The 27,977-nt window shown below is 39.8% G+C and overlaps 1 protein-coding gene across 1 annotated transcript in view; it reads left to right on the top strand.

Moving 5' to 3' along the window:
* The window catches only part of LOC149026056 (callose synthase 7-like), a 62,969-nt gene that overhangs the window by 26,228 nt on the left and 8,764 nt on the right, over positions 1-27,977 (top strand). Inside the window, exons 13-33 of the mRNA XM_089146289.1 lie at positions 1,656-1,778; positions 1,870-1,987; positions 2,580-2,911; positions 3,006-3,058; positions 3,142-3,202; positions 3,609-3,690; positions 3,772-3,821; positions 3,914-4,000; positions 4,212-4,316; positions 11,921-12,012; positions 12,099-12,180; positions 12,262-12,425; positions 12,543-12,666; positions 12,763-12,866; positions 12,957-13,062; positions 13,304-13,455; positions 24,485-24,594; positions 24,706-24,837; positions 24,918-24,986; positions 25,093-25,282; positions 25,381-25,492. Coding sequence (XP_089002415.1) covers positions 1,656-1,778; positions 1,870-1,987; positions 2,580-2,911; positions 3,006-3,058; positions 3,142-3,202; positions 3,609-3,690; positions 3,772-3,821; positions 3,914-4,000; positions 4,212-4,316; positions 11,921-12,012; positions 12,099-12,180; positions 12,262-12,425; positions 12,543-12,666; positions 12,763-12,866; positions 12,957-13,062; positions 13,304-13,455; positions 24,485-24,594; positions 24,706-24,837; positions 24,918-24,986; positions 25,093-25,282; positions 25,381-25,492 — 2,448 coding nt within the window. The remainder of the gene's footprint in view (positions 1-1,655; positions 1,779-1,869; positions 1,988-2,579; positions 2,912-3,005; positions 3,059-3,141; positions 3,203-3,608; positions 3,691-3,771; positions 3,822-3,913; positions 4,001-4,211; positions 4,317-11,920; positions 12,013-12,098; positions 12,181-12,261; positions 12,426-12,542; positions 12,667-12,762; positions 12,867-12,956; positions 13,063-13,303; positions 13,456-24,484; positions 24,595-24,705; positions 24,838-24,917; positions 24,987-25,092; positions 25,283-25,380; positions 25,493-27,977) is intronic.

Below are 27,977 nucleotides of genomic sequence, written 5' to 3'. Positions count from 1 at the left end.
GACCCACATTGATATTGTCAAGGAGTTGTTTGATTATCTAAATGTTCTTCACTTGGAAAGAATAATTGTCTTTTATTTATGAACTATCCCAGGAGTTATACAGTGCTCATCGAAGTTGTTAGCCCTTGATCCAAATATCCAATCCTTTGTGATTTCAGAAGGATGTACTAGGAACTGAATTCCATACTTCTTATCATTATTAGTGGAATGTTTGGATGGTTTGTGATTCTACGACGGAATCCGACAGATCAGTTGTACAAACTTTCTCTCATTCATTCTGTTTTTTGGATAAAGAATTAACCATTAACCAAAACCCCAAAAGGGGGAAAGATAACGTACAAAAGGAAGGGGGAGAGAGAAGAAAAAGGGAGTGGGAAAGAATTACAATCTACTGCTTGACAATGAGGAAGAGCCAAGACCCCAGGAGACAACAATAGTTCTATTCCTTGGGGTATCCAAACCAGGGAGTGGGTTCAGATTGTAATCTCTAAGAGACAACCAAGCAGATGGCTTTCCAAATCAAGTTGAGAGATCTAGAGTTGGAAGTCCATCTTCTATTATTCTGTTCCCACTAAAGATGAGAGATCAAAGCATTAAACACCAATTTCCTACCGTATCACAAACAGAAGAGCTTGCAAAAAGTCTCAAAACCAGACCTGATCCTGAGAAAAGCGTAGGGGATGCTTGGAGTGGGGCCAAATGGTGATAATGGCTTTTGTGCATAAAGAGCAAGAGAAGGGGCAAAGTAAAAAGAGGTGTTCTATGTCTTTCGAGCTGTACTAACTACTAACAAAGGTTGCAATTAGGGTTAAAATTAAGGTGCCGGTGGGAAAGGAAGGACTAGGTGGGAAGGCGATGATTAAGGGCTCTCAAGTAGAAAAAACATGGCAAGAGATATGGCCGCTGAACCAAATCAAAGGGTGCCAGGTAACAATGGGGGAGGGGGAGCGAATAAGGTTCCGCATAGAGGATGGAGAGTAGGAACTGGTGGGGGAGGGGAACCATGTGGTCACAGTCAAAAGGGTTGGCGGGGGGTGGGGGGTGGGGGAGGAAGGACCAAACATGAGTGAGACTTGAGGGAAATGGGGAGGGGGGGGGGCTAGGAGTTGTCAGAGATGAAGTCTGAGAGAAGGATGAGTTTGGGAATGCGAGTGGCATAGCCTAGGAAAGGGTCCTAAGTCGTTGTATAGGATGCCCAAGGAGTGCCAATAGTCAAGCCAGAAGAAAGTAGAAGCCCCATTAGTGACATGGGTGGTGATGGAAGGGAGGGCTAGGGCACTGAGGAGAAGGAGCTCCCTCTAGACCCAAGAAAGGTTTTTGGGGTTGGGGTGGGGGAGGCAGTCCAGATGGAATCATCTCACAACAAGTGGAAGTAGACCCAATTGACCCAAATAAAGTTATGCTTGATGGAAAATTTCCAAATGAGTTCTAATAGGCATGCATAGTTGAAATCCCGTATTCGGTGGAAGCCAAGACCGCCTTCAGATTTGGGATGGGAGAGAGTCCGTTCATTCTTATTATTTTAGGTTGAGGTGTAACTTTCTCTTTGACCATGGAAATTGTTTGTGCTTGCTAAGATGGACTTTACTAATCCTGTTTTGTTCATTTGTGCAGCAACCTAACATGATTAATCCTGTTCATGTTCATTTATGCAGCAACCTAACAATGTCACTGCTGGAAAGAGAAAGCCGAAGACAAACTTTGTAGAAGTTCGTTCCTTCTGGCATCTATACAGAAGTTTTGACCGACTATGGGTATTCTTCATTCTGGCTTTCCAGGTATGTTCTATTACATATTTCAGTTAAATTGGTATCTAATGTTGCATTTTTACCTAATACAACTATGGCTGTACTTCCATTTTGTCTTCAGGCTATGTTAATAATTGCATGGAATCCTGGAGGATCACTCCTATCTTTGTTTGATGCAGATGTATTCAGAAAAGTTATGAGCATTTTCATAACCTATTCTTTACTCAATTTCTTGCAAGGTGTGGTATCTGAATCTTCTGTGACCTCTTAAATATTTCTAATTTTCTTTTGATATTTTAGCTAAAGCAGGAATACATTGTTCACATATGTCTAGTCACTTATGTACTCTATAGTTGAGCTCATGCCTGTATATTTCGTGCTTCCGGGCGTCTCTTTAGCTGTTTCTAATGTTGTGGCATAAAACCAATATCTTTTGTTCTTTGACATCCTATGTTAAAGCAGGAATATGTTGTCCACATGTCTAATCACTAATGTACTTTATAGTCTTGAGCTCATGTCTGTATATTTCGTGCTTCTGGACGTCTCTTTAGCTGTTTCTAATGTTGTGGCATAAAACCAACATCTTTTGCTGGATTGTAGCTTTTTTGACATCCTTTGTGTTCCATTTGATATTTTATTTAAAGCAGGAATGCATTGTTTACACATGTCTAACTTTATAGTCTTGAGCTTGTATGTGTATATTTTGTGGCTCCATCCATCTCTTTATTTGTTTCCAAAATCGTTGTGGCATAGAACCAGCATCTTCTGTTGGATCATAGCTTCTTTGACATCTTCTGTTTTCTTATCCTTCATATGTTCTTTATCATGCAGCTATGCTGGATATTATTCTTAGTTGTAGAGCTTGGGGGAGCTTGAAAAAAACTCAAATTGTTCGATACCTCTTGAAATTTGTAGTTGCAGCTGTATGGGTAGTAGTCCTCGCCATAGGCTATTCCAGCTCTGTGGAGAATCCAACAGGACTTATCAGATTTTTCAGTGACTGGATTGATAATTGGAAAAGCGAGCCATTCTTTAACTTTGCGGTTGTAATTTTTATGATGCCCAATGTATTAGCAGCACTACTTTTCATCCTTCCACCTTTTCGGAGATCAATGGAGCGTTCAAATTTCCGCATTATTGTATTTGTTATGTGGTGGGCACAGGCAAGTCTCTCTGTTGTTTAACAAGTGTTCCTTTCCTGTCTCTCTTCCTCTTTTTGGATTGTATTTTTCTTACCTATACCTTGTCTTGTTGCAGCCAAAACTGTATGTGGGTAGGGGCCTGCATGAGGACTTGTTCTCCCTTCTCAAGTAAGAAAAGAGACAAGTTTTGGGATTTTAGTAAAACATAATGCCATTTGTTTAACTGACAGTATAATATTTCATTTGGTCAGATACACACTGTTTTGGATTCTTTTGTTAATCAGCAAGTTGGCATTCAGCTACTATGTTGAGGTAATTTATTTACCCTCCCTACCCCCTCTACCCCAAAAAAAAAAAAAAAAAAAAAGAAAAGAAGAAAAGAAAAGAAAGAAAGGAAGGTAAAGCTCATCATTCTTACGATTCTGAAAAGTGGAAGTTAAATATCACTCATAGTTCCCAAGGCATCAAGTAGGCCCCTAGGGCCCTCCCAACGGCATTGGTCACATATACTCTGAGAGTCTGGCAAGGACACATTTTTTCTGCCGTTGTTGTGGATGTATACATTTTTAACCTGTATAAAAGTTAAAGAAAACAATTCTTTGTTGTGTAAACAACAAATCATCTTTCGAAAGTTACAGAAAATTTTTTGTTCCAGTTTTAGAAGTTGCGAAGTTACTGTTAAACTTTTAAGTTCTAATGGTACACTTCTTGCAAACAGATATTGCCTTTAATTGAACCAACAAAGCTGATCATGCGGTTGGAAGTTGGTGCTATTGTGTGGCCTGAGTTTTTTCCTCATGGTAAAATTGTGTTTATTACTAAGAATGTCTCACTTTTTTAGAGTGGTATTGTTCTTTCCTAATGTATTTTAATTGATGCAGTAAAGTATAATATTGGTGTTGTTATTTCCATATGGGCACCAATTGTTTTGGTAAGAAGATCCACAAAAAGCTTGGTAAATGACATTTTAATCATGTTTAGATTCTAATTGTTCAATCTGCACTTTATGTTGCTGGCATGTAGGTCTATTTCATGGATGCACAGATATGGTATGCTATTTTCTCCACCATATTTGGTGGTATCCGTGGAGCCTTCAGCCATTTGGGTGAGGTTAGTGGAAACTAGCACCCCACTTTGTTACCATTAGGAGTCATGTTGTGGAATCTCTTTTTACTTATTGTTTTGTAATATCCCTAGGTCACTGATAAAGGGTTTTGCAATTGAAAGAAATTTAGTTTTTCTTCAGTGGATTTGAGGATGATAGATTTTGACAATAAGGTATCAAGTTGATATTTTGAAAGGTTTTTTGGCTTTACTTCAGATTCGGACCCTTGGGATGTTGCGCTCCAGATTTGACTCTGTGCCACAAGCTTTCACTAAACGTCTTGTGCCACCACTAAATGAGGATGTCGGAGAGAAACCCAAGGTAAGTGATTTTAATTGAGATAAAAAATGTTGGAGTATGTCATTATACATCTTTATATATCTTACTGCTCAGTATATGCATAGTTATAAATCAGCTCTAGGCTGAAAGTAACATATCAATTTCACAATTCACTTTGTTAAGATTAATTCCCATGCTTGATTCACTGCTCGCCACTGCATCCCGATGTTGGACCTCATTAGGAAAAGACTTGAGCCTCGAAAAGATAAAGCTCATTTCCTATGCTAGATTGCTAGTAGACTTTTTCTAATCAAATTCTGTCCTGTTGTCCTACATTTGCTGGTGTGGTATCTATGCAATGGCCAAGTTTGAGATCCAAGCGATGTAATCCTTTTTCTGTGGCTTCTTCTGGAAAGGCAAAGAAACGCCCCAAATTCCTTCACCAAATCAGTTGAGCTTCTATTTGTCTCCCTAAAGGAGGCAGGCACTAGCATATGCCGCATCCCTGATTTCAATGTTGCTGGCGTTCTCATGCTTCTATATAAAATAGCCATTAAACACGACACCATCTGGGTCAATTGGGTTAGCTCTGATGTCCTCAAATCCGACTCCTTTTGGACTGTTCCACCCCTCCTGATTCTTCTTGTGTTTGGAGGAAATTCCTTCTACCTCAGCTTGTAGCCCTCAATGCTATGTCCTCTCCCATTGCTAATGGTTGGACTATCTCTTTCTGGCTTAACTCCTGGCACCCTTTGGTATCCTATTTAACTTGTTGGGTGTCCATACTATATATCATAGTTGTCACGGCGACGAGGCGATACAAAGTGGTTTAGGCTAGTTGAGGTGATGAGTCGATGAGTCGATGAGGCGCCCTCCGAGGCGCTTTTAAGGCGGTTGAGGCGTTTTAAGTGAAATTTTTAGTGTACATCTCATTCACTCTAATCCATTATAAATTTATCATATCTTATATAATAAAAAAAATCTAATATTAGCCTACCTCAAGTCATCCAACATACTACAAACCACACATAGTAGGTCCTAAATAAAAAGTCGCAGGAAGACCAAGAGAAGAGGTCGCCTGTCGCTGGCCACTGCTTGCCGGAGTGTCATCGCGGGAATCGAAGAGAAGAAGAGAGGAAAAGAGAAAGAGATTAGGATTAGAGTGAGAGTGAGAGTGTGAGACTAGAGTCAAGAACTTATTCTCTTTCGATTTTGTTTGTTTTTATTTTTTTATTTTGATCGCATATAGTGTCATTATAAATATGCATATAGGTTCAAACAATAGATACTTTACAATCGGAATCTAATAAGTAATTCAATATATGCCTTCAATTTGGCATCTTTCATGTGATTTAAAAAAGGAAAAAAAGCGGACGCCTTAAGGTATAAGGTGTCCGAGGCGCCTAAGATGACGCCTCATACCCTAAGGCGGTCGCCTTATTGCCTAAAAATAAGGCGACGCCGATTTGAGGCGCTCCGAAGGCACCCGGACGCCGAGGCGACGATTAAGCGACGCCTTGACAACTATGCTATATATTGCTCTAAAATCCCTAAGAATGTCTCTGTCTCTTCTTTCATCTCTTATGACCATTGGTCTCTCCTCATCCCTCTCACCAATGTTTCCCTCCCCTCCTATAGCCTTCAACAATCTTGTGTGGCCCCTATCCTTGAATGGTACCTCTTCCAATTCATCACCTTGGGACTTTTATTAGACTTTGCTCTCTCTTGAACCTTGGCACAAGCTGGTCTAGTTCAAAGGCCTCTACCATTCCTTCACCACCTGGAGAAACGTCTACCATTGCCTCCCCCATTTAATCCTCTCTTCTTTGCCACCATGTCCTGTCCACCACTCCATGATCCCCCTGTTGGATGGTTATGAGGCTGTCTAACACCTCTTCTATTTGGTCCAAAAGGCTTGGTGCCATTTGGCCCTATAGAAGACGTGTCTTTCCCCTTTCAACAAAGAATGGTGCTAGCTAGCTTTGTACTTCTCTGGTTTTTCTGTCTGTGACACCATAGGAAGCTGGTTTTTGTTCTCTCATTCTGGATGAACAGTGTGGAGAAACACGAAATTGGTAGAATGGCTTATTGATCCATGATCTCAAGCCCTCTATTTATAATTAAGTGGAAAGTAGACTATTACAAGGAATAGAATTTTACATGAATGCAAACTCTAATTTAACTCCTATACAAACTCTTATTAGACTCCTAATAGAATCCAACACTCCCCCTCAAGTTGAGGCATATATATTAGTCATGCCCAACTTGCCTACAATAGGAAGGAAATCTCTTTCTTTCAAACCCTTAGTGAAAGCATTTGCTACTTGGTCTCCAGATCTTACAAAAGGCATGCAGATAAGCCCTTGTTCCAACTTTCCTTTGACAAAAAACCTGTCAATTTCAATGTGCTTAGTTCGATCATGTTGCACTGGATTATTAGCAATACTAATAGCAGACTTGTCACAATATAACATCATAGGGTTTGGAACTTGGACTCCAATATCTTGCAGCAAGCCTTTCAACCATAGTAGCTCACAAACTCCACGAACCATAGCTCTATATTCAGCTTCGGTACTAGATAAAGCTACCACATTCTGTTTCTTACTTCTCCAAGTAACTAGATTACCTCCAACAAAGGTACAGTAACCTGAAATCGACTTCCTGTCTGGAGATCCAGCCCAATCTGCATCAGTGTATGCTTCTACTTTTAGATTATCGGTGGGTGACAAAAGTGTTCATTTTCCAGGAGTTCCCTTTAAATACTGTAGTATTCTGGTAACAACCTTCATATGAGCTAAATATGGATCATGCATGAATTGGCTCACTATCCCTACAACATAAGCAATGTTTGGCCTGGTGTGGGACAAGTAAATAAGCTTCCCTACCAGCCTTTGGTATCTTCCTTTGTCCACTGGTTCTCCCTCTTTTTCTTTAAGTTTAGCTCCAGCTTCAATAGGGGTATCAACTGCTTTACACCCCAACATTCCCACTTCTGATAATAGATCTAGGATATACTTTCTTTGGGATAAGAATATACCTTTATTTGATCGAGCCACCTCAATCCCTAAGAAATACTGTAACTTCCCTAGATCTTTAATTTCAAATTCTCTGCCAAGAAAGTCTTTCAGCTTTTGAATTTCTTCACCATCATTCCCTGTGATGACAATATCGTCTACATAAACAATGAGAAGTGTGATGTTAGTACCTGACTCTTGACAAATAGTGTATGATCAGCATTGCTTTGCTTGTACCCAGTAGAAGTCATTGTTTTCAGAAGGCGTCCAAACCAGCATCTAGGAGACTGTTTTAACCCATATATTAACCTCTTCAACCGACAGACTTTCCCTGCAGTATTGTCATAAAAAACCATGTGGGATTTCCATATAGACCTCTTCTGCTAACTCCCCATGTAAGAAGGCATTCTTTACTTCTAGTTGGTGCAAGTTCCCGTGTTTGTTCACAGCTACAGACAACAGAACTCTGACAGTATTTAGTTTCGCAACAGGGGCAAAGGTTTCCTGATAATCAATCTCATAGGTCTGGGTAAACCCCTTTGCAACTAGTCTAGCTTTCAACTTGTTGACTGATCCATCCATATTTTGTTTAACCACAAACACCCATTTGCAGCCCACTGGTTTTTTTCCTAGAGGAAGTGTAATCAGCTCCCAAGTGTCATTTTTCTTCATTGCCTGCATTTCCTCTACCATAGCTTCCTTCCATCTCTTATCAGCATAGGCTTCTTGCCAACTTTTAGGAACAGATACAGATGACAGAGAGGATATAAAAGCACGGTAGGAGTCAAACAAAGAGTTATAAGAAACATATTTAGCTATGGGATGTTGAGTACAAGATCTGACCCCTTTTCTAACAGCAATAGGAAGATTGGAAGAAGATACCTCAGTAGAATCTGATTTTGGAGCAGGAGACTGAAGTGGTAATGTATCACCTTTCTCCACCTGCTTTAGCCGGTTGTATTTCTTCCTCTGATAAGTCTGCACCTCCTTATTCTGATCAATCTGGTTTTGAAAGACCCCAACAGTGTGTCTCACAGGAGTGGTCTCCCCACAGCTAGGTTCTTCACATGGTTCGGAAATCGAAGGGGGAGGATTAGAGTCCTCAGGTATACTGGCCGAAGTTTCCCCCTGGTCAGGAAACTCTTCTGGGACTCTTAAGTTGTGTTAGTGTGTGATAGGAAGATCTAGAGTCGGAAAGAACACCTCTCCTCTAGGACTAGCCCCCTGGAGAGGTGTATAGTAAGGGCAAGACTCATTAAAAATTACATCCATGGATACAATGGTTTTCCTGGAAGGAGGATGATAACATTTGTACCCTTTCTGAGTAGCAGAATACCCTAAAAATATGCAACGTAGGCCGTGGGGAGCCAGCTTACTCTGGTGGGCTGTGATTCTGGCATAACACACACATCCAAAAACCTTTGGGGGAATAACAAAAGAAGAGGCTCACTGAAGAATCTCATTAGGACATTTAAAACCAAGTATCCTACTGGGCATTCTATTCATAAGGTAAGAAGCAGTGAGAATAGCATCACTCCAGTATTGGTCAGGGACATTCATAGCAATCATAATGGAACCGGCTATCTCTAAGAGATGCCGATTCTTCCTTTCGGCGACCCCATTTTGGGCAGCCGTATCAACGCAACTGGTCTGATGTATTATGCCAGAGTCAGAGAGATATCTTTGAAATTCACCATCAATATACTCTGTGCCATTGTCACTGCGAAGGATCTTCACAGTGGCATTGAACTGAGTTTTAATCATATTATGGAAGTCACGGAAACATCGGAAAACCTCATTTTTTTGTTTTAAAAGATAAATGCATGTAGAACGAGAGTGACAATCAATAAAAGTAACAGAGTACGTATGGCCAGTAATAGACACACGTCGGCAGGGACCCCACACATCAGTATGAATTAGCATAAAAGGAATAGGTTTTCTATTATGGAGAGAAGGTAAATAAGTAGAACGAGTCTGTTTTGCAAAAATGCAGGCTTCACAAAAAAAATTATTTTCATTATAAGAAGAAACCAAATCAGGAAATACTTTCTTAAGAGTTCCTAAAGGGGGGGTGACCTAGCCTACGATGCCACTGATGAAGGTCTGATATTACCAAATGGACCGGATTAGAAGATGTAGTCAAAGCAGACGTAGATTCTCCAATCGGCTCGAGCAAATAAAGTCCATTGTCTAGTTTACCACGTCCAATCTCTTTCCCCGTGACCAAATCCTGGAAGACACAATAAGATGGGAAAAAAGTCACTTTACAATTCAAGTCATGTGTAAGACTACTGATAGAGAGCAAGTTAGTAGAGAAAGAGGGAACATGTAAAACTTTAGACAAAGAAAGTGATGGAGAATGTTGAATGGTCCCTTTTCTAGCAATGGAAGAATAGGAGCCATCAGCAATTCGAACTTTATCCTTTCCAGAAGTTGGAGAATATTGTAAGAAAGAGGAGGATAAACCTGTCATATGATCTGTAGCTCCTGTATCAATGATCCAATGAGTAGAAACTAAAGAAGCTTGAAAGCTTGTAAAGGTTTTACCTGAAGTAGCAAGGTAGGTGTTGGTATGGGTAGTAGAGGAAGCAGTGGTCAAAGCTGTACCATCAATAGTTGTCATGTTGACAAAAATATCTGCAGTTCTTCAGTCTTCACCCTTTCGAAGTAACTGAAATGTCGCAGAATGCAATAGCCAAACAACCCAAACAGATCTACTTTTTTTTTTTTTGAAAAATGACAAATACGTCCCTAACAAATTCGAATTTACAATTAAGTCCCTGAAACTATGTAAATTTGCAAATAAGTCTTTGAAAACTTATAAATAGGTCCAAAAACGGTATAATTACAATTATGTCCCTAGAAGAATTCAAATTTACCAATTAAACCCCTCAAGCATCGGTTTTAGATTTAGGTAAAAAACTCACTGCTTGCTTTCGTTCTTCTGTTCTTCTCTCGATGGCGCAAGATTTCTTTCTTCTGTTCTTCTCTCAATGGCGCAGGAAGCAGCAATGAGAGCAGCACCAGTAGCAGCGACGATAGCAACACCAGATGGTTCGTGACGATAGCAGCAGCTGTAGTAGTGGTGGTATCAGCAGGGTTCCTCTTCTTTTCTTCTTTTCCTCCTTTTTCTTGTTCTTGCAGTGGCAGATTTCTGTCCAAAACTGAAGAATCGATAGGTGCAGAAAATTTCTGAATTTGAATTTCTGCGATAGTTGCAGAAAAAAAGAGGAATTTGAATGTTTGCGATAGTTGCAGAAATATCCTGTGATGGTTGTAGAAAAAGTTTTGCAATTGTTGCAGAAGAAAGCTCTTCGATGGTATTACAGCTGCAGAAAATTCCTGCGATGGTTGCAGAAAATTTTGCAACTGCGATGGGTTTTACGGTAGCAGAAGGAAGAGAAAATCTGCGAAAAATCTGCGATGGGTTTTGCAGAAGGAAAAAAAGAATTGAAGAAGATCAATCGAACTTAGGCTCTGATGCCATGTTGAGAAACACGAAATTGGTAGAATGGCTTATTGATCCATGATCTCAAGCCCTCTATTTATAATTAAGTGGAAAGTAGACTATTACAAGGAATAGAATTTTACATGAATGCAAACTCTAATTTAACTCCTTTACAAACTCTTATTAGACTCCTAATAGAATCCAACAGACAGGAACCTGAAAAGATGGACTTCTAACTTCTGGTCTCTAGACATGATCTGGAAAGCTATCTTGTACAATGTCTGATCTAGGATTCTTTCCCTTCCCATAAACCCTAGTGTAACTCCCCTAGTAACAGACACATTGTTGTTGCTTGGAGCCTTGACCCTCCCTCTTGTTGCCTAATAGGACCTCTTGACCTGTTTCCACCTCCTTCTTACCCCCCTTGGGTCTTTGGTTTTTAATTATTTAATCACACAGAAAAAGAATCTTTTTATTTGGTAATGCAATTTAGGAGTAGGGAACTAGGGATATGTTGGTCTATACCATTTCCAGCCTGAACCACAAACAGGTTTGATATTTCTTCATGATTAGTCAGCTTCAGAAAAAAGCAGCATAGTTGAATTAGGAATGAGGAGAAAAAAACAGGAAACAGGGAAAGAAGATGAGTTGGTAATTGGTGTGAATTGGAAATCTCTAATGGCAACCAAGCAAAACATAAACTTGGTTGGGGCTGGGGACCCAAAACTTGAGTACCATCAGGATTGAGTAATTAGAAGAATTGGACCAAAATTAGTCATCCAGTCAAATCTACATAATAATTTAGCGAGGTTTGATCTCAAAGCCAGATCCAGTTCAAAATCCACTTTGCGTACTATAATCCTAGTCGGATAAGGATGGATGAATCCTGGAAAATTTGGGTATGTATGTATTAGTTTTATTTAGATGGATAAACATGAAGCACAATAGTTCCTATCCAACCTGGATCTGATCCACATTTAGTTTCCACTGAATAGAATATGATGGTCCACATGGGTCTGGACAAGGAACAACTACTAAGAATCTGTCCAAGGCTGGGATCTTGAGGATCCAGACATGGCTTGGTTTTTTTCTGGCCAATTTGTGAAAAAACCCCATCCCTTTATTCTTAGCCATCCAATGATTAAGCCTTCTTTTTGCTGAGATGGTACACTGTGTATTATCAGGATGAGTTGGAAAGACAGAATATTGCGAAGTTCTCCCAGGTGTGGAATGAGTTCATCATTTCTTTGCGCGAAGAGGACTTGATCAGTAATAGGTTGAAACTTCTTTTGCTTCATGTATTTTAAATTTTAATGACTCGGGTTTTAAGTTATTACTTCTTATTGGCTTTATAATGTACAGGGAGAGGGACCTGCTTCTTGTTCCATATTCTTTTAGTGATGCACCCGTTGTCCAGTGGCCACCTTTTCTTCTGGCCAGTAAAGTACGTAATATGCAAGGTTTCTTATGTTCATTGATATTTTGAGATATTTACTGTGCATGATCATCCACTTGTTTTAACTAGATACCCATAGCATTGGACATGGCAAAAGATTTCAAAAAGAAGTCGGACAATGATTTATTTAAGAAGATTAAAAGTGATGATTACATGCTCTCTGCTGTGATTGAATGCTATGACACACTCAAACATATAATAAATGACATTTTGGATAATGAAGATGATAAAAGGTGAGAAAAAAGTTCTTTCCTATGTAAATATGGTTTAGTTATAAGTAAGATATCTTTGCTGAATTTTCTTATCCTAATTAACGATTTATGGTTTTTGATATTCTTCCTTATGAACAGAGTTTTTCAACACATATGTGACGAACTGGATTGTAGCATAAGTGAGAATAAATTCTTGAGTGAATTCAGGATAAGTGAACTACCTAATCTCAGCTCTAAGCTGGAGAGACTTCTAAATCTTTTGGTAGCATTCTATTTCAAGTCCCTTAGAAAATAGTTTTTTCAATACAGAGGAAGTTCTGTTTTGATTGGATTCATTCTTAATATCTCATATTGACAGAAAACTGCTCCAGAAGATGTTGAGTCATGTAAAACCCAAATAATCAATGTCCTTCAAGATATTATGGAGATCATTATGGAGGATGTTATGGTTAATGGGCATAAGTAAGATTCTACTTATCATTACTTTGTCACTGCCGGATTTGTCTTGATAACTCATATATCATGTTGTTTTTTCTTCCCTTCGTTTTCTAGAATCATGGAAAGAGCATATGGAAAGACAGAGGATAATGACGGCAAAGCACAAAAATTTGGAACGATAAACCTTAAGCTAATACATGATAGATCCTCGATGGAGAAGGTAAATTTTCATTTATCTGCATGGGAAGCTATTTTATCTTGTTCAGGCCCCCAAGGAAGCTATCTGTGGAACCCTCTATGGAATTGCATCACATGGTATCTTTTTATTTCTTTTAGTCCTTTTCAGGAACTTTTGACCCCATGAAGTCCAATCCAATGTGGGTCCCCTGTTTTTCCATATATTTTGTGTTCACCATGGTCAACTACCTTCTTGTTATGCATTTCTGTATTTTTGTTTGCAGGTTGTTAGGCTTCATTTGCTTTTGACTGTTAAGGAATCTGCTATAAATGTGCCTATGAATTTGGAAGCACGCCGTCGCATCACTTTCTTTACTAATTCCTTATTTATGAAAATGCCAAGTGCTCCAAAAGTCAGAAATATGCTATCTTTCAGGTTTGATCCCTCAAGTCAAAATTTCTAGATCTTTTATTATGTATATTGGCAGTAAATGTGTTTCCATAGATCAAGAGTGCATAAGCAAAAGCTGAAATGGATCTCTACGCTAGATAATGAAGTAAAATATCTTAGTGTTGTCTTGCCTCATGGCAAAAGTGTTGTAATTGTTGTGGAATGGTTTATTGATCCATGATCTCAAGCCCTCTATTTATAATTAAGTGGAAAGTAGACTATTACAAGGAATAAAATTTTACATGAATACAAACTCTAATTTAACTCCTATACAAACTCTAATTGGACTCCTAGTTAAATCCTACACTCCCCCTCATGTTGAGGCATAGATATTAGTCATGCCTAATTTGCCTATAATAGGAAGGAAATCTCTTTCTTTCAAACCCTTAGTGAAAACATCTGCTACTTGGTCTCCAGATCTTACAAAAGGCATGCAGATAAGCCCTTGTTCCAACTTTCTTTTGACAAAAAACCTGTCAATTTCAATGTGCTTAGTTCGATCATGTTGCACCGGATTATTAGCAATACTAATAGCAGCATTGTTGTCACAATATAACATTATAGGGTTTGGAACTTGGACTCCAATATCTTGCAGCAAGCCTTTCAACCATAGTAGCTCACAAACTCCACGAATCATAGCTCTATATTCAGCTTTGGTACTAGATAAAGCTACCACATTCTGTTTCTTACTTCTCCAAGTAACTAGATTACCTCCAACAAAGGTACAGTAACCTGAAATTGACTTCCTGTCTGGAGATCCAGCCCAATCTGCATCAGTGTATGCTTCTACTTTTAGATTATCGGTGGGTGACAAAAGTGTTCATTTTCCAGGAGTTCCCTTTAAATACTGTAGTATTCTGGTAACAACCTTCATATGAGCTAAATATGGATCATGCATGAATTGGCTCACTATCCCTACAACATAAGTGATGTTTGGCCTGGTGTGAGACAAGTAAATAAGCTTCCCTACCAGCCTTTGGTATCTTCATTTGTCCACTGGTTCTCCCTCTTTTTCTTTAAGTTTAGCTCCAGCTTCAATAGGGGTATCAACTGCTTTACACCATAACATTCCCACTTCTGATAATAGATCTAGGAGATACTTTCTTTGGGATAGGAATATACCTTTCTTTGATCGAGCCACCTCAATCCCTAAGAAATACTGTAACTTCCTTAGATCTTTAATTTCAAACTCTCTGCCATGAAAGTCTTTCAACTTTTGAATTTCTTCACCATCATTCCCTGTGATGACAATATCGTCTACATAAACAATGAGAAATGTGATGTTAGTACCTGACTCTTGACAAATAGTGTATGATCAGCATTGCTTTGCTTGTACCCAGTAGAAGTCATTGCCTTCAGAAGGCGTCCAAACCAGCATTTAGGAGACTGTTTTAACCCATAAATTGACCTCTTCAACCGATAGACTTCCCCTGCAATATTGTCATCGGAGAAACCATGTGATATTTCCTTATAGACCTCTTCTGCTAACTCCCCATATAAGAAGGCATTCTTTACGTCTAGTTGGTGCAAGTTCCAGTGTTTGTTCACAGCTACAGACAACAGAACTCTGACAATATTTAGTTTCGCAACAGGGGCAAAGGTTTCCTGATAATCAATCTCATAGGTCTGTGTAAACCCCTTTGCAACTAGTCTAGCTTTCAACTTGTTGACTGATCCATCCATATTTTGTTTAACCACAAATACCCATTTGCAGCCCACTGGTTTTTTTCCTAGAGGAAGTGTAACCGACTCCCAAGTGTCATTTTTCTTCATTGCCTGCATTTCCTCTACCATAGCTTCCTTCCATCTCTTATCAGCATAGGCTTCTTGCCAACTTTTAGGAACAGATTACGATGACAGAGAGGATATAAAAGCACGGTAGGAGTCAGACAGAGTTATAAGAAACATATTTAGCTATGGGATGTTGAGTACAAGATCTGACCCCTTTTTTAACAGCAATAGGAAGATCAGAAGAAGATACCTCAGTAGAATCTGATTCCGGAGCGGAGAGGCTGAAGTGGTAACGTATCACCTTTCTCCACCTGCTTTAGCCGGTTGTATTTCTTCCTCTGATAAGTCTGCACCTCCTTATTCTGGTCAATCTGGTTTTGAAAGACCCCAACAGTGTGTCTCACAGGAGTGGTCTCCCCCTGGCTAGGTTCTTCACATGGTTCAGAAATCGAAGGGGGAGGATTAGAGTCCTCAGGTATACTGGTCAAAGTCTCCCCCTGGTCAGGAAACTCTTCTGGGACTCTTAAGTTGTGTTAGTGTGTGATAGGAAGATCTAGAGTCGGAAAGAACACCTCTCCTCTAGGACTCTCCCCCTGGAGAGGTGTATAGTACGGGCAAAACTCATGAAAAAGTACATCCATGGATATAATGGTTTTCCTGGAGGGAGGATGATAACATTTGTTCCCTTTCTGAGTAGCAGAATACCCCAAAAATATGCAACGTAGGCCGCGGGGAGCCAGCTTACTCTGGTGGGCTGTGATTCTGGCATAACACACACATCCAAAAACCTTTGGGGGAATAACAAAAGAAGAGGCTCCTTGAAGAATCTCATTAGGACATTTAAAACCAAGTATCCTACTGGGCATCCTATTCATAAGGTAAGAAGCAGTGAGAATAGTATCACTCCAATATTGGTCATGGACATCATAATGGAACCGGCTATCTCTAAGAGATGCCGATTCTTCCTTTCGGCAACCCCATTTTGGGCAGCCGTATCAACGCAACTGGTCTGATGTATTATGCCAGAGTCAGAGAGATATCTTTGAAATTCACCATCAATATACTTTGTGCCATTGTCACTGCAAAGGATCTTCATAGTGGCATTGAACTGAGTTTTAATCATATTATGGAAGTCACGGAAACATCGGAAAACCTAATTTTTTTGTTTTAAATGATAAATGCATGTAGAACGAGAGTGACAGTCAATAAAAGTAACAAAGTACCTATGGCCAGTAATAGACACACGTCAGCAGGGACCCCACACATCAGTATGAATTAGCATAAAAGGAATAGGTTTTCTATTATGAAGAGAAGGTAAATACGTAGAACGAGTTTGTTTTGCAAAAATGCAGGCTTCACAAAAAAAATTATTCTCATTACAAGAAGAAACCAAATCAGGGAATATTTTCTTAAGAGTTCCTAGAGGGGGTGACCTAGCCTAAGGTGCCACTGATGAAGGTCTAATATTACCGAATGGATCGGATTAGAAGATGTAGTCAAAGCAGAAGCAAATTCTCCAATCGGCTCGAGCAAATAAAGTCCATTGTCTAGTTTACCACGTCCAATCTCCTTCCCCGTGACCAGATCCTGGAAGACACAGTAAGATGGGAAAAAAGTCACTTTACAATTCAAGTCATGTGTAAGACTACTGATAGAAAGCAAGTTAGTAGAGAAAGAGGGAACATGTAAAACTTTAGACAAAGAAAGTGATGGAGAATGCTGAATGGTCCCTTTTCCAGCAATGGAAGAATATGAGCCATCAGGAATTCGAACTTTATCCTTTCCAGAAGTTGGAGAATATTGTAAGAAAGAAGAGGGTAAACCTGTCATATGATCTGTGGCGCCTGTATCAATGATCCAAGGAGTAGAAACTGAAGAAGCTTGAAAGCTTGTAATAGTTTTACCTGAAGTAGCAAGGTAGGAGTTGGTATGGGTAGGAAAGGAAGCAGTGGTCGAGGCTGTACCGGCAGTAGAAGCCTGCAGAATACATCGCAAAGTAGCGAACTCCTCCTGTGAAAAACCAAAGTCTGTAGAGGGTGTGGTGGAAACTGTCTCAGAAAGATTAGTCTTTGGTTTTCCCTTTCTTTGTGCTCGTTTTTGCTCAAAATCAGCAGGCTTCCCATGCAGTTTCCAACAATTTGCCTTGGTATGATATGGTTTGTGACTGTGCTCACACTTGACAATCTCCTTAGCCGGATCAGATTTAGTGCGAACAGACTGTAAAGCTGATTTCTCCATAATAGGAGTATGAAGCATGGCTAATCGATGATTTTCCTCACACTGAACAAGAGCATAAGGCTGTTATAGTGTAGGAAAGGGAGAACGACTTAAGACTTGCACTCTGATCTGATCGTACTCCACGTTCAAACCTGCCAAGAAGTCATATACTTGAATCTTATCAATGTGCTTCTTATACGTCGCCACATCATCTAGATTAGTGGGGGTGATAATCCCCATAATGATCCAACTCTTGCCAAAGAGATCGCAACTCAGCATAATAGTGGGCCACAGTCAGTTCCTTTTGGGTAGTCTCATGAAGCTTCTTTCGTAGCTCATAAACCTGTGCATCATTCCCCAACTTTCCATATGTTTCAGTAGTAGCCTTCCAGATTTGGGCAGCAGTATCAACTATCAAGTAAAAGATATCCACGGGCAATATTTGGAGTCATAGAATTCAAGAGAAATGACGTAATAAGAGAGTCATTCGAGATCCATTTATCCTGTGAAACGCCTGTGGTAGTAGGTTTGATAGTGGTGCCCGTAATGTGTCCAACAAGTCCTCTTCCAGCAATAGTCGAGTAAGCAGATCGAGACCAAATCAAATAATTTATCCCATCAAATCTTACCGAAAGAGGATGAAGAGTGTGGTAATGTTTGGAGCCAATGGGAGTAGAAGTATCATCAATAGTTGTCATGTTGACAAAATTATCTGCAGTTCTTCAGTCTTCACCCTTTCGAAGTAACAGAAATGTCGCAGAATGCAATAGTCAAACAACTCAAACAGATCTACCTTTTTCCTCTTTTTTTTTTTCTCTCTCTCTCTCTCTCTCTCTCTCTCTCTCTCTCTCTCTAAACAGAATAGTATATTAGAAGAAGAAAAATAATAATAATATGGTTCAGTCAAAGAGAACCAAAATATGGTCTAAATTTGGTTTGGGAATTTGAAAAAAAGAAAAATCTGGTTCGGCCAAAGGACTGGTCTGGTTTAGTGAGGCGATGGGCTTAAAGGGATTTCATCATTGTCCCTAACAAATCACAAATCATAGAGAAAGGTAGAAAATTGCAGAGGCGATGATGATCAGAAAAGGGATGGTGTACTTGGGACGATGATGGTGATGGCAGAGGTGATGGATCGATGGTGAAAGCAAATTGCGGTCTCACTAGAAAACAACTCACAGTCCCTTGAAGCTAGAAGCAGATCGAAGGACTTTCTCTTTCTTTTTTTTTCTTTTTGTTTCTTTGGTCGATGGCGGAAGCAGCGATGGGAGCAGCACCAGTAGCAGCGATGATAGCAGCACCAGTAGCAGCGGTGGAAGCAGCAGGGTTCTTGACGATAGCAGCAGCTGTAGCAGCGGTGGTATCAGGAGGGTTCCTCTTCTCTTCTTCTTTCCCTCCTTTTCCTCCTTTTTCTTGTTCTTGCAGTGGCAGATTTCTGTCCAAAACTAAAGAATTGATAGGTGCAGAAAATTTCTGAATTTGAATTTCTGCGATAGTTGCAGAAAAAAACCTGCGATGGTTGTAGATAAAAGTCTGCAATTGTTGTAGAAGAAAGAACTCTACGATGGTATTACAGTTGCAGAAAATTCCTGTGATGGTTTTTACGGAAGGAAAAAAAGAATTGAAGAAGATCAATCGAACTTAGGCTCTGATGCCATGTTGTAATTGTTGTGGAATGGCTTATTGATCCATGATCTCAAGCCCTCTATTTATAATTAAGTGGAAAGTAGACTATTACAAGGAATAGAATTTGACATGAATACAAACTCTAATTTAACTCCTATACAAACTCTAATTGGACTCCTAGTAGAATCCTACAAAAAACTTATGTATTGTAGTGAAATAGTAAAAGCACATGCATAACATCAATCATCAACCCAAAACTGACCAACTCCTCATCTCCCCCATCCCTAAATGCAAATCCCTGAAGTTCACTCATCTTGCTTTCGTGGATGATCTCATGATCTTTGCTAAAGCTGACCATTCCTCAATCTCTTCCATTTTTGATGCCCTCTCCTCCTTCGAGTCCCTCTCAGGTCTCTGGTTCAACTTGGATAAATCTTCCCTGTTTCTTTCTGGAATTTTCGACTCAGTCCGTTCCTCTTTGCTCCTCCTCACTGGTTTTAGGCCGGGTTCCTTCCTTGTCACCTACCTTGGCCTCCCTCTTATCCCTGGCCGCCTCACTCGTCATCATTGCTCTCCCATGCTTGACCATATTAGGAAAAAACTTCAACTCTGGAAAGGCAAGCTCCTCTCCTTTGCTAGTCGAGTAGTGCTCATCCGCTCTGTTCTTCAGACCTCCTACCTCTACTGGTGTGGACTCTTCTCCATTCTTAAAGCCACAATCGGGGCCATGGAGTCCCTTTGTTGTGCCTTCCTCTGGAAAGGCCAAGAATCCACCCGTTTCCTCCATCCCATCAGGTGGATTTTAGTTTCGCATCCCAAATCTGAAGGGGGCTTGGGCATTCGGCATATCACCGATATCAATCTTGCCTGTCTCCGGAAACTCATCTTAAAAATTGCTTCCAGACATAATGCCATTTTGGTTTCTTGGGTATACTCTCACTTGCTAAAATCTGATTCTATCTGGACTGCTCCCATCCCCTCCAACTCGTCCTTCTTGGTCCCCGGGCCCTTCCTGCCATTTCAACCCAAATCTCTTCTGGATCCTCCACCTCTTTTTGGCTTAACCCGTGGCATCCATTGGACATTCTTTTTACCCTCCTTGGCCCTCGCTCTATCTATGATACCCGCATTCCCAAGCTCACCCCTCTCTTTACCTTCATCACTAATGGTTCATGGTCCCCCTCCCCCCACCCTAGACTCACACAAGTGTGGAACTCTCTCCCTTCCCTTAATGCTGGCATCTCCTATGACACCACCATTCGGCTTCCTACCTCCACCAAGCTCTTCACCACCTCCTGAGACTCCCCTCTACCCCTGCACCCTGGGTCCCCCCTAGTTTGGTTTAAAGGTCACATTCCTTGTCATTCCCTTACCCTTTGGAGAGTCCTTAACCTAGCCCTACCTACCCAAGCCTTCCTCATTAGCCATCACATCCCAATTAATCCTAATTGCAACCTTTGTTGGAACTATCCTGAAGACCTTGAGCACCTTTTCTCCTTATGCCCTTTCTCTTGATCTCTTTGGGATTGCTTTTATTTGGCCTAGGTCGAGGCTCTTTTATGGCTTTGCTTGAGATTGGGCCTGGTGCTTGCGAGTTTCCCTGGGCTTCTCTCTTTGCGACTGAGTTGACAAGCTAGTGTTTGGTGCGATTATCCACCACTTATGGTGGGAGTGAAATCTTTGGTGTTGGTCATCCAAATCTCGATCCCTTGATATGGTTTGGAAGGCTATCTATTTTGAGGTCTCTTCTAGACTTTTATTTATTCCCCATCCCCGGGTGATTGACTCTCCTAGGAATAGGCTAATTTTTAGTGCCTGGAGTTTCACCTCCTCCTTTAGGCCTCCCTTGTGAGGGGCTTGCTTTCCCCTCCCCCCTTTTCTCCCTTTGTTTTCTTGGCGTTGTTGTCTTTTATATATTTCTTTATTCATCCCAAAAAAAAAAGTTTCATTCATTAAAAAAAAATAAAAAAAATCTGGTTTTGCATTACAATGTACATCTTGCACCTATTATATAAGTCAGTAAATGATCAAGATAGTAACTGATTTAGATAAGCCATTTGCTTCTTTGGTTTAGAATATATTATATTTTAAATTATGAAATTCATATATAGTATTAGATTGGAGTTGAAGGGCTAACTAGGATCCATTTAGCTGATGTTATATAGTGGGAAATATGGGTTGCGTATTTGGGATTCTGGATAAAGCCTCCTTAGTAGAGCATGGGTGAAAGCCGTGCACTTTCCAGCACTTTTGGGGGTGAGGGGAAGCCAAAAGAAGAAGGATGATGAACAAAATTGAGCTAAAAATACAGGAGGGTGAAAAATTATGTTGCAGCCATGACAATGAAATTTTCATTCTTCCATGTACTGAATGATGCTCAGGCTTGGACAAAAAGTTGACAGATACAATAATATCAGCCTTTTCATGCCATGTATTAGTCTTGAGAGCAAAATGATGAAATTATATCCCCCAATCGGTCATATTAAGAGAACAATGGGAAAATACCCCTGGCAAGCTTGTGATTGTGGCTTCTATAGAACTGTTTTCTTTGATGTCAGTTCCAAGCTGCGTATGCTTCCCCACGAATCTCTTATGGATACCCCAAGGAAAATGCATAGTAATCAATGACTTTGCCAGTTTGTTTTATCAGAGCCCACCCTATGGAAGTTTTGCCTCAAATAAACTGAGCAAAGCTCTGTTACTTTTGGGAGTAACTAACTGACCATATCCAGTTCCTTTGTGTGGCCTTGATGTTTTACGGGAGAGAGTTGATTAGAGTTAGACTAGTTCTGTTCTCTCTTAAGAATAGCGTTTTAATAATGCTTTTATTGAGCTTCGCCATGTAGTTGGTGACAAACTCAGCCGTCAATGCTCCGTCATTAGGAACCAAACCTCTCCTGTCCCTCGGACCTCTATACTCTGGTTTTGGGGTCATTCCCCCTGGTATTAGCTTTAAGGGAAAATTTCAGGACACCCCAAGATATGTGGCAAAAAACATAGACAACCTAAAACTATGATAATTTGGTAATCGCTCTGTTTTCAATTAGAACCTTTAGTTGGGTCGAAGAAATGACAAAATATACCCGTAATTGTATTTAAATGACGATGTCATACAAAAACCCCATAATATCCTCTTACTAATAAAAAAATAAAAAAAAAAGAAAAAGAAAAAAGTACAATTTATTCATCTTCAATATAAACCACTACCAACCCATTTTTCTTTGTATGATCCATAGCACTTACCTGAGTTTTGTCATCTTTGGCAACTTCCATTTGTTCACCCATAGCTCCGGCAAAAACTCAATCTTTACAAATATCACTGATATAGCTCCAATTTTGACTGAGAAATTAAAGATATGTGGGTATGGTGAAGTTTACTGAATCTAAATCTTGCTTCATGTATCATTTTCTCATGATGGTTTCTTTCTCTAACTCAATAGATTCTTGTATCTCCAGATATCTTATGCTGTATTGGGTGTAATTTGCTTCAATTTCTAATCCCCAACGAGTGAAAAGGTTTGCTAGCTTTTGAGTCTTCTGGGCTTCAAGGGTTCAGAAAAATAGAGGAAAATTGGAAATTTAGTGGGCTTCCCTTCACATCAGAGGGTTTCATCTCCTACGGCGAAGGACTGGTGGTGAAGACAGGGTGGAAGTGGTGAATTGTGTAGTATATATTATGTAACACAGTGGATTGGAAGCTTGATTTGTCAATTATGATGAAGGGGGGAAAAAGCTCACCTGGAACAACTATTAATATGGATAATTCCACAATGCAGAGAGATCAGTTACAGAGTGCCAATGATACCTAGTTTCCCAAGAAGTTTGAGAAGAAAGAAGACAAGGGTGGGAAGAATGGAAACAAGAAGAAGCAGAATGGTGGAAAGAACACCTTGCAGAGATCAGTAAGAAGGGCAACAAGTTAAAAGAAAAAAACTTGGAGCCAGTTGCAAAGAGGCTTCAAGATCCTCCTTCTCTAGGGGTGTCTTGGCTTTCTTCTCCTCTGTGTGCTTCTCTTCCTCCTTCACTGCTGGTGGAGGTGGTGGAGGAGCTATGAATTCTTTTTTTTCAAGGGCTTCTTGTTGAGTTTCTTCGACTCTTCAAGGGCAATAAGGCAATCTCACAACCAATAAGGGTGATTTTGAATACCATGAAATAGAAAAGGATGACTTAATAGAAGATGCTAAGGGAATGTACTTTCGTGCACTTTTAGGTGATATTTTGGAGTGTCTATGTTACGTTGGCATATTTTTGGAGTGTCTATGTCACTGTGGCATATCTTTGGGGTGTCTATGCTCTTTGCCATATATCTTGGGGTGTCTCTGAAATTTTCCCTAGCTTTAATATTAGAGAGCCTTTACCAAATAAAAAAAACATATTAGAGAGCCCTACCTGTGCCCTATGTTGGAATTGCCCCAGAGACATCGACCATCTGTTTTTTTGTTCCCCTTGTCCTCTCTGTCCAGCATAAATGCCTTATATCTGTTTGGTCTGATGGCAGGCACCCCTCCCCTTTTCTAGGTAATGGCTTTGGCTTAGCATGACCTTGTTGGATGATGCCATCCGCTGTTGTAGGGAAACATATGTTAGTTTCTGCTATCACTCATATTTGGATGGAATGCAACCTTAGAAGGTGGACTCTCCATTCCAAAAATCCCACACTTTAGGCATGATTTAGAAAGCCATCTTCTTTGATGTCCACTCCAAAATCCACTTGCTTCCCTAGAAACATTTTGTTAATACGCCAATGAACAAGCTTTTTGTTGTTACCTGGGGTTTAGATAGTTCTTTTCTCCACCCTTGAGCTTGTCTAAACAACCCCCTGGGGGGGGGGGGCTCTCTCTCTCTCTTTCCCTGTACATTCTCCGCCCCCCTTTTATTCTTGCCCTGGTCTTTTGTCTTTGGCTATAGATTTTTATTCACTAAAGGAAGTCTAGTTGTTGGAGGCCGATCTAGATATCCAACCACCTTATTTTGGACGATTATGTAGGTGGTGCTTAAAAAAGAAGAAAAAAAAAAAGAAGAAGAAGAAGAAAGAAAGAAAATAAAAGAAAAAAAGAAAATATTCTCTTGATGCCTTGGATTACCCCACAGATGACAAGCTTGATGGAGAAACTGTCACCTCCTACTCCTGGTTATTCATAACTTCTCTATTACCAACAAAAGGTAAAAACACATAAAGCATAGTTCACTGGCTACTGGCTAGTTATTTTTAATATTTCTCTCTCCTGTTTAGTTTGCATTGTCTTTGCAGTCTCTTATGCATACTTCAACATGCGTAATAGCTGGAGATGTACTTCATTTAAGTAGGTTTTTACTTAACATACTTTCCATCTGCACCTTCACCAATAAGCACTTTTGATTTATGAAGCTCTGAATTGTTGGTGGGAAATTACTGGATGGTGTTCTTGTTCTAATATCTACTGCTTCCTCCATGGTATAGTGTGTTGACACCTTATTACAAGGAAGATGTCCTCTATTCTGAGGAGGAACTTCAGAAAGAGAATGAGGATGGAATTTCGATATTGTTTTACCTACAGAAAATATATCCTGGTAATGCCTGCAACAGTTTAATGTGTTGTAACTTGTAATTTTCTTGAGACTGGAATTCGTATGGATACAATCAAGGGTTTATTTTGTATCATGTGTTCACTGGGACTACAGATGAATGGAGTAATTTCCAGGAACGAATTAAAAAGACTGGTGATGCTGCGAAAGAAGAGATGGAAGGTATTCGTCCGATGGAGTTAAATCGTTTTTGGGCATCTTACAGAGGCCAGACACTTTCTAGGACAGGTTTGGATGCCGCAGAACTCTTGCAGCCTTTCTTTCCCTGTGTTATTACCTTGACTTGACATCATCAAATCTTTATCCAGTGAGAGGGATGATGTATTATAGGCAGGCACTTGAGCTTCAGTGTTTCCTGGACATGGCTGGGGACCATGGTAAGTGGTTTCTTGCCACAGATTCCTCACCTTCCAGAGGGATGATGTGTATAGATATGTATATACGATCCATTTTTACCTCATCTTATGGCCATTGCTTCTGCAGACATTTTTGGTGGTTACCGGGCTGTGGATTTAGACTATAGAGAGGAGACAAATCTAGCTGCAAGATCGCAAGCTATTGCAGATATGAAGTTCACCTATGTTGTTTCCTGTCAGGTCTATGGCCAACAGAAAAAATCCAGTGAACCTCGTGACCGCAGTTGTTACCAGAACATTTTAAATCTCATGCTACAGTAAGCTATAAAGAATTTTTTTTTGATATAATGCTGGAGGTTCTTTTTTGGGATGCAAATTTTGATCAATTGTCATTCTCAATCCTTAAAATTTACAGGTATCCATCACTGCGTGTTGCTTACATTGATGAGAGAGAGGAGACTGTTAATAAGAAACTTGAGAAGGTTTATTACTCTGTTCTCCTCAAGGGAGGGGATAAATTAGATGAGGTATGGGACTATCATGGATTTGCCTTTGGTTTAACATTGATTAACTAGTAGAAGGTTGGCAGTTATAGTGCATTATGGTCATGCTGGATATTCTTCTATTGGTTGCTGTGTTCCATATGAAGTTGTTTCCTGTTTCTGCTCTATTTTTTCTCACTTTTGAGGGTCAGATTTTCATCAGCTAGATGGATTTCCCATGTTATTTATAACCGCAAGGAAAATTAGGATGGATGATGAAAACAAAATGGAAATCCTAGGCTGGATAAACTGCAAAAGAAGTATAGAAATCCATGACAACTATGAATATGCTGTCAGTTTGACATCTATGCATATGCTGTCAGTTTGACATCTCATATATACATATATGTAATTCTAATGGCTTTATTAAATTGATTTTTCCACTTGCCGACACTATTTCATGTATCTTTTTGAGTTTTGCCTTCTGCACTCTGGTTGGCGTTCCCCATGAATTTCTTCATGTTCCATTTATTTATTTACTTTTGTTGTGAACTTTAGTACATGTGTTAGCCCAGTTTCCCCCCTAAAGCATATTGTATTGTCAAGTCTAGGGCCATTATTTATGCATATTTATATTCTGAGATATCTTCACGTTGCCTTTTGGCCTACAGATCCCATAACACCTTTGGTCTATTTCTCTTTAAAAATTTCTTCTTGTCTCATTGCAATTCATTTCTCTTTTACCCTTTTTAATACACTAAACAGAATATGGGGATTGTTTGGCTTGACTATAATAAAACAGGTATTATTTATTTATTGTGGGAAGGATTACAATTAAGGTATGTTAGGTAAGAATGAGTCATAGTCCTTGTCCTTACATACATACAACCATGTTTTTGAATATATTTGATGAAAATATTTCGAAGATTTCGGTCCAACCAAAATGAAATGTAACTGAAAAATAAGGAAAACTAAAATTTGGTTGTAAATTCAGGAATTTCATTACTTCATATTTCTGTTTGAAATCTCAGAAATTTTGGCTGGAATATTGAAATTTCAGAAATTTCTGTTGAAATCTTGGAAATTTTGGTAATCGTGCAAGAGTCCTGCTCAAAGGGACGATATCTTTTCTTACTCAACCCATCAATCGTACATGCTACCGGTGGCATCATATGATTCATGTCATAGTTGATCAGTGGGTTTCTTCATTGTTAGGAACAGCGGTTTCACATATTTGGATGGAGAGGAATCTATGGGATGAACCTCCAATTATATGACTGGACTTGATCTGGAAAGCTTGGTTTTAATGTGGAACTTTAGGTGCTACCTCACGCTTCTATTCCAGATTTCCTGAGGAACAGACATATTGTTTTTATTTGGGGCCTTAGTTTTTCATTTTTGCATCCTTCTGGCTAGCTATAGGTCTACTTCCCCAAAACCTCCCCCCCTTTTTCTCCCTCTCCACTTATCTTTCTTCTTTATTAATTTCCCCACCCCCCTCTTGATGTAGTCTCAATCGAATGAGGACCAATCTTCCAAGATCTCTAAAGCGGGGCTAGCTTCAGGCCCAAATTAATGATTTTGGCTATGGTTTATGTGGTGGTCTCTGAGTGGAATCCCTGTGATTGTGATCTAATTAGGGCTAAATTCCTCTGATGGTTTCAGATGGGTATTATCAGGTCGAATGGGATAGTTTTGGAGAGGTTTACTGGGTTTGGCATAATGAGGTATATGGGGTGAATGTGCCAATGTGGAGTAAGTTTCTTGAGATAACTTTATTAGTCTTAGTGATGTGGGAATGTGATAAAACTTGGATCGAGTCCAGAGCTGGCTGTCTAGGCCTTGCTCACCAAGTTTCATTAGGTTTGGGTGGTGGAATATGAAGTTATAAAGAATCTTGATTTTGGAGGGAAATAGCTCAGGAAAGGCAAAAGATCTGGGGTCCGGCTGGGTAGCTTCGGCTGCAATGGATCAAAGGTTGGGGCTATAGGGGTGGTATAATGGTTGTGATATGGAAGGAAAAGGATTGAGGTGGAGTTAAAGTTTCATGATGTAGGGTGGAAAGAAGGAATTGGACCAGGGAAGGGGTCATACAGGGGAAAAAAAGGGGAATAAGGAGGATAAAGTTTCAGCCATAGCAAGAGTCTAGGCTTGATTTACGTTAGAACCTTAGAAGTTTTCTTTGATTTTGGATCCTCAGTGACCAAATTGGACAAAATCACAACTGCAATCAGCAAACACAAGAGGAATACTTGAATCTGAGAAGCTTTATTAATCAATAATCAAGTTGGGTCTTCCCCTTCAAGTGGAGGGACTTTTTATCTATGCAGGCAACCTAATCTGATTTAGATTCCCAGCTGGCCTCTAACTAAAATTAAATACTGTCTTATCTAGGAATTAGAAATACTAGTATTCATGGGTCTTTATAATCATTCTTTGATTGGGACCCTTCAATTGTGGCCTACTTTATGTCCAAAAGACTGAATTTAAAGATTTATTAATATGCCCTCAAGGTGGACAGAATTACAAT

The sequence above is a fragment of the Hakea prostrata genome, chromosome 2, assembly GCF_041222555.1.
Source record: "Hakea prostrata isolate BN-2017 chromosome 2, UWA_Hpros_2, whole genome shotgun sequence".
Classification (NCBI taxonomy): Eukaryota; Viridiplantae; Streptophyta; class Magnoliopsida; order Proteales; family Proteaceae; genus Hakea; species Hakea prostrata.
Note: the sequence above shows the minus strand (reverse complement) of the source record. Positions and strands in the feature narration are given on the sequence as shown.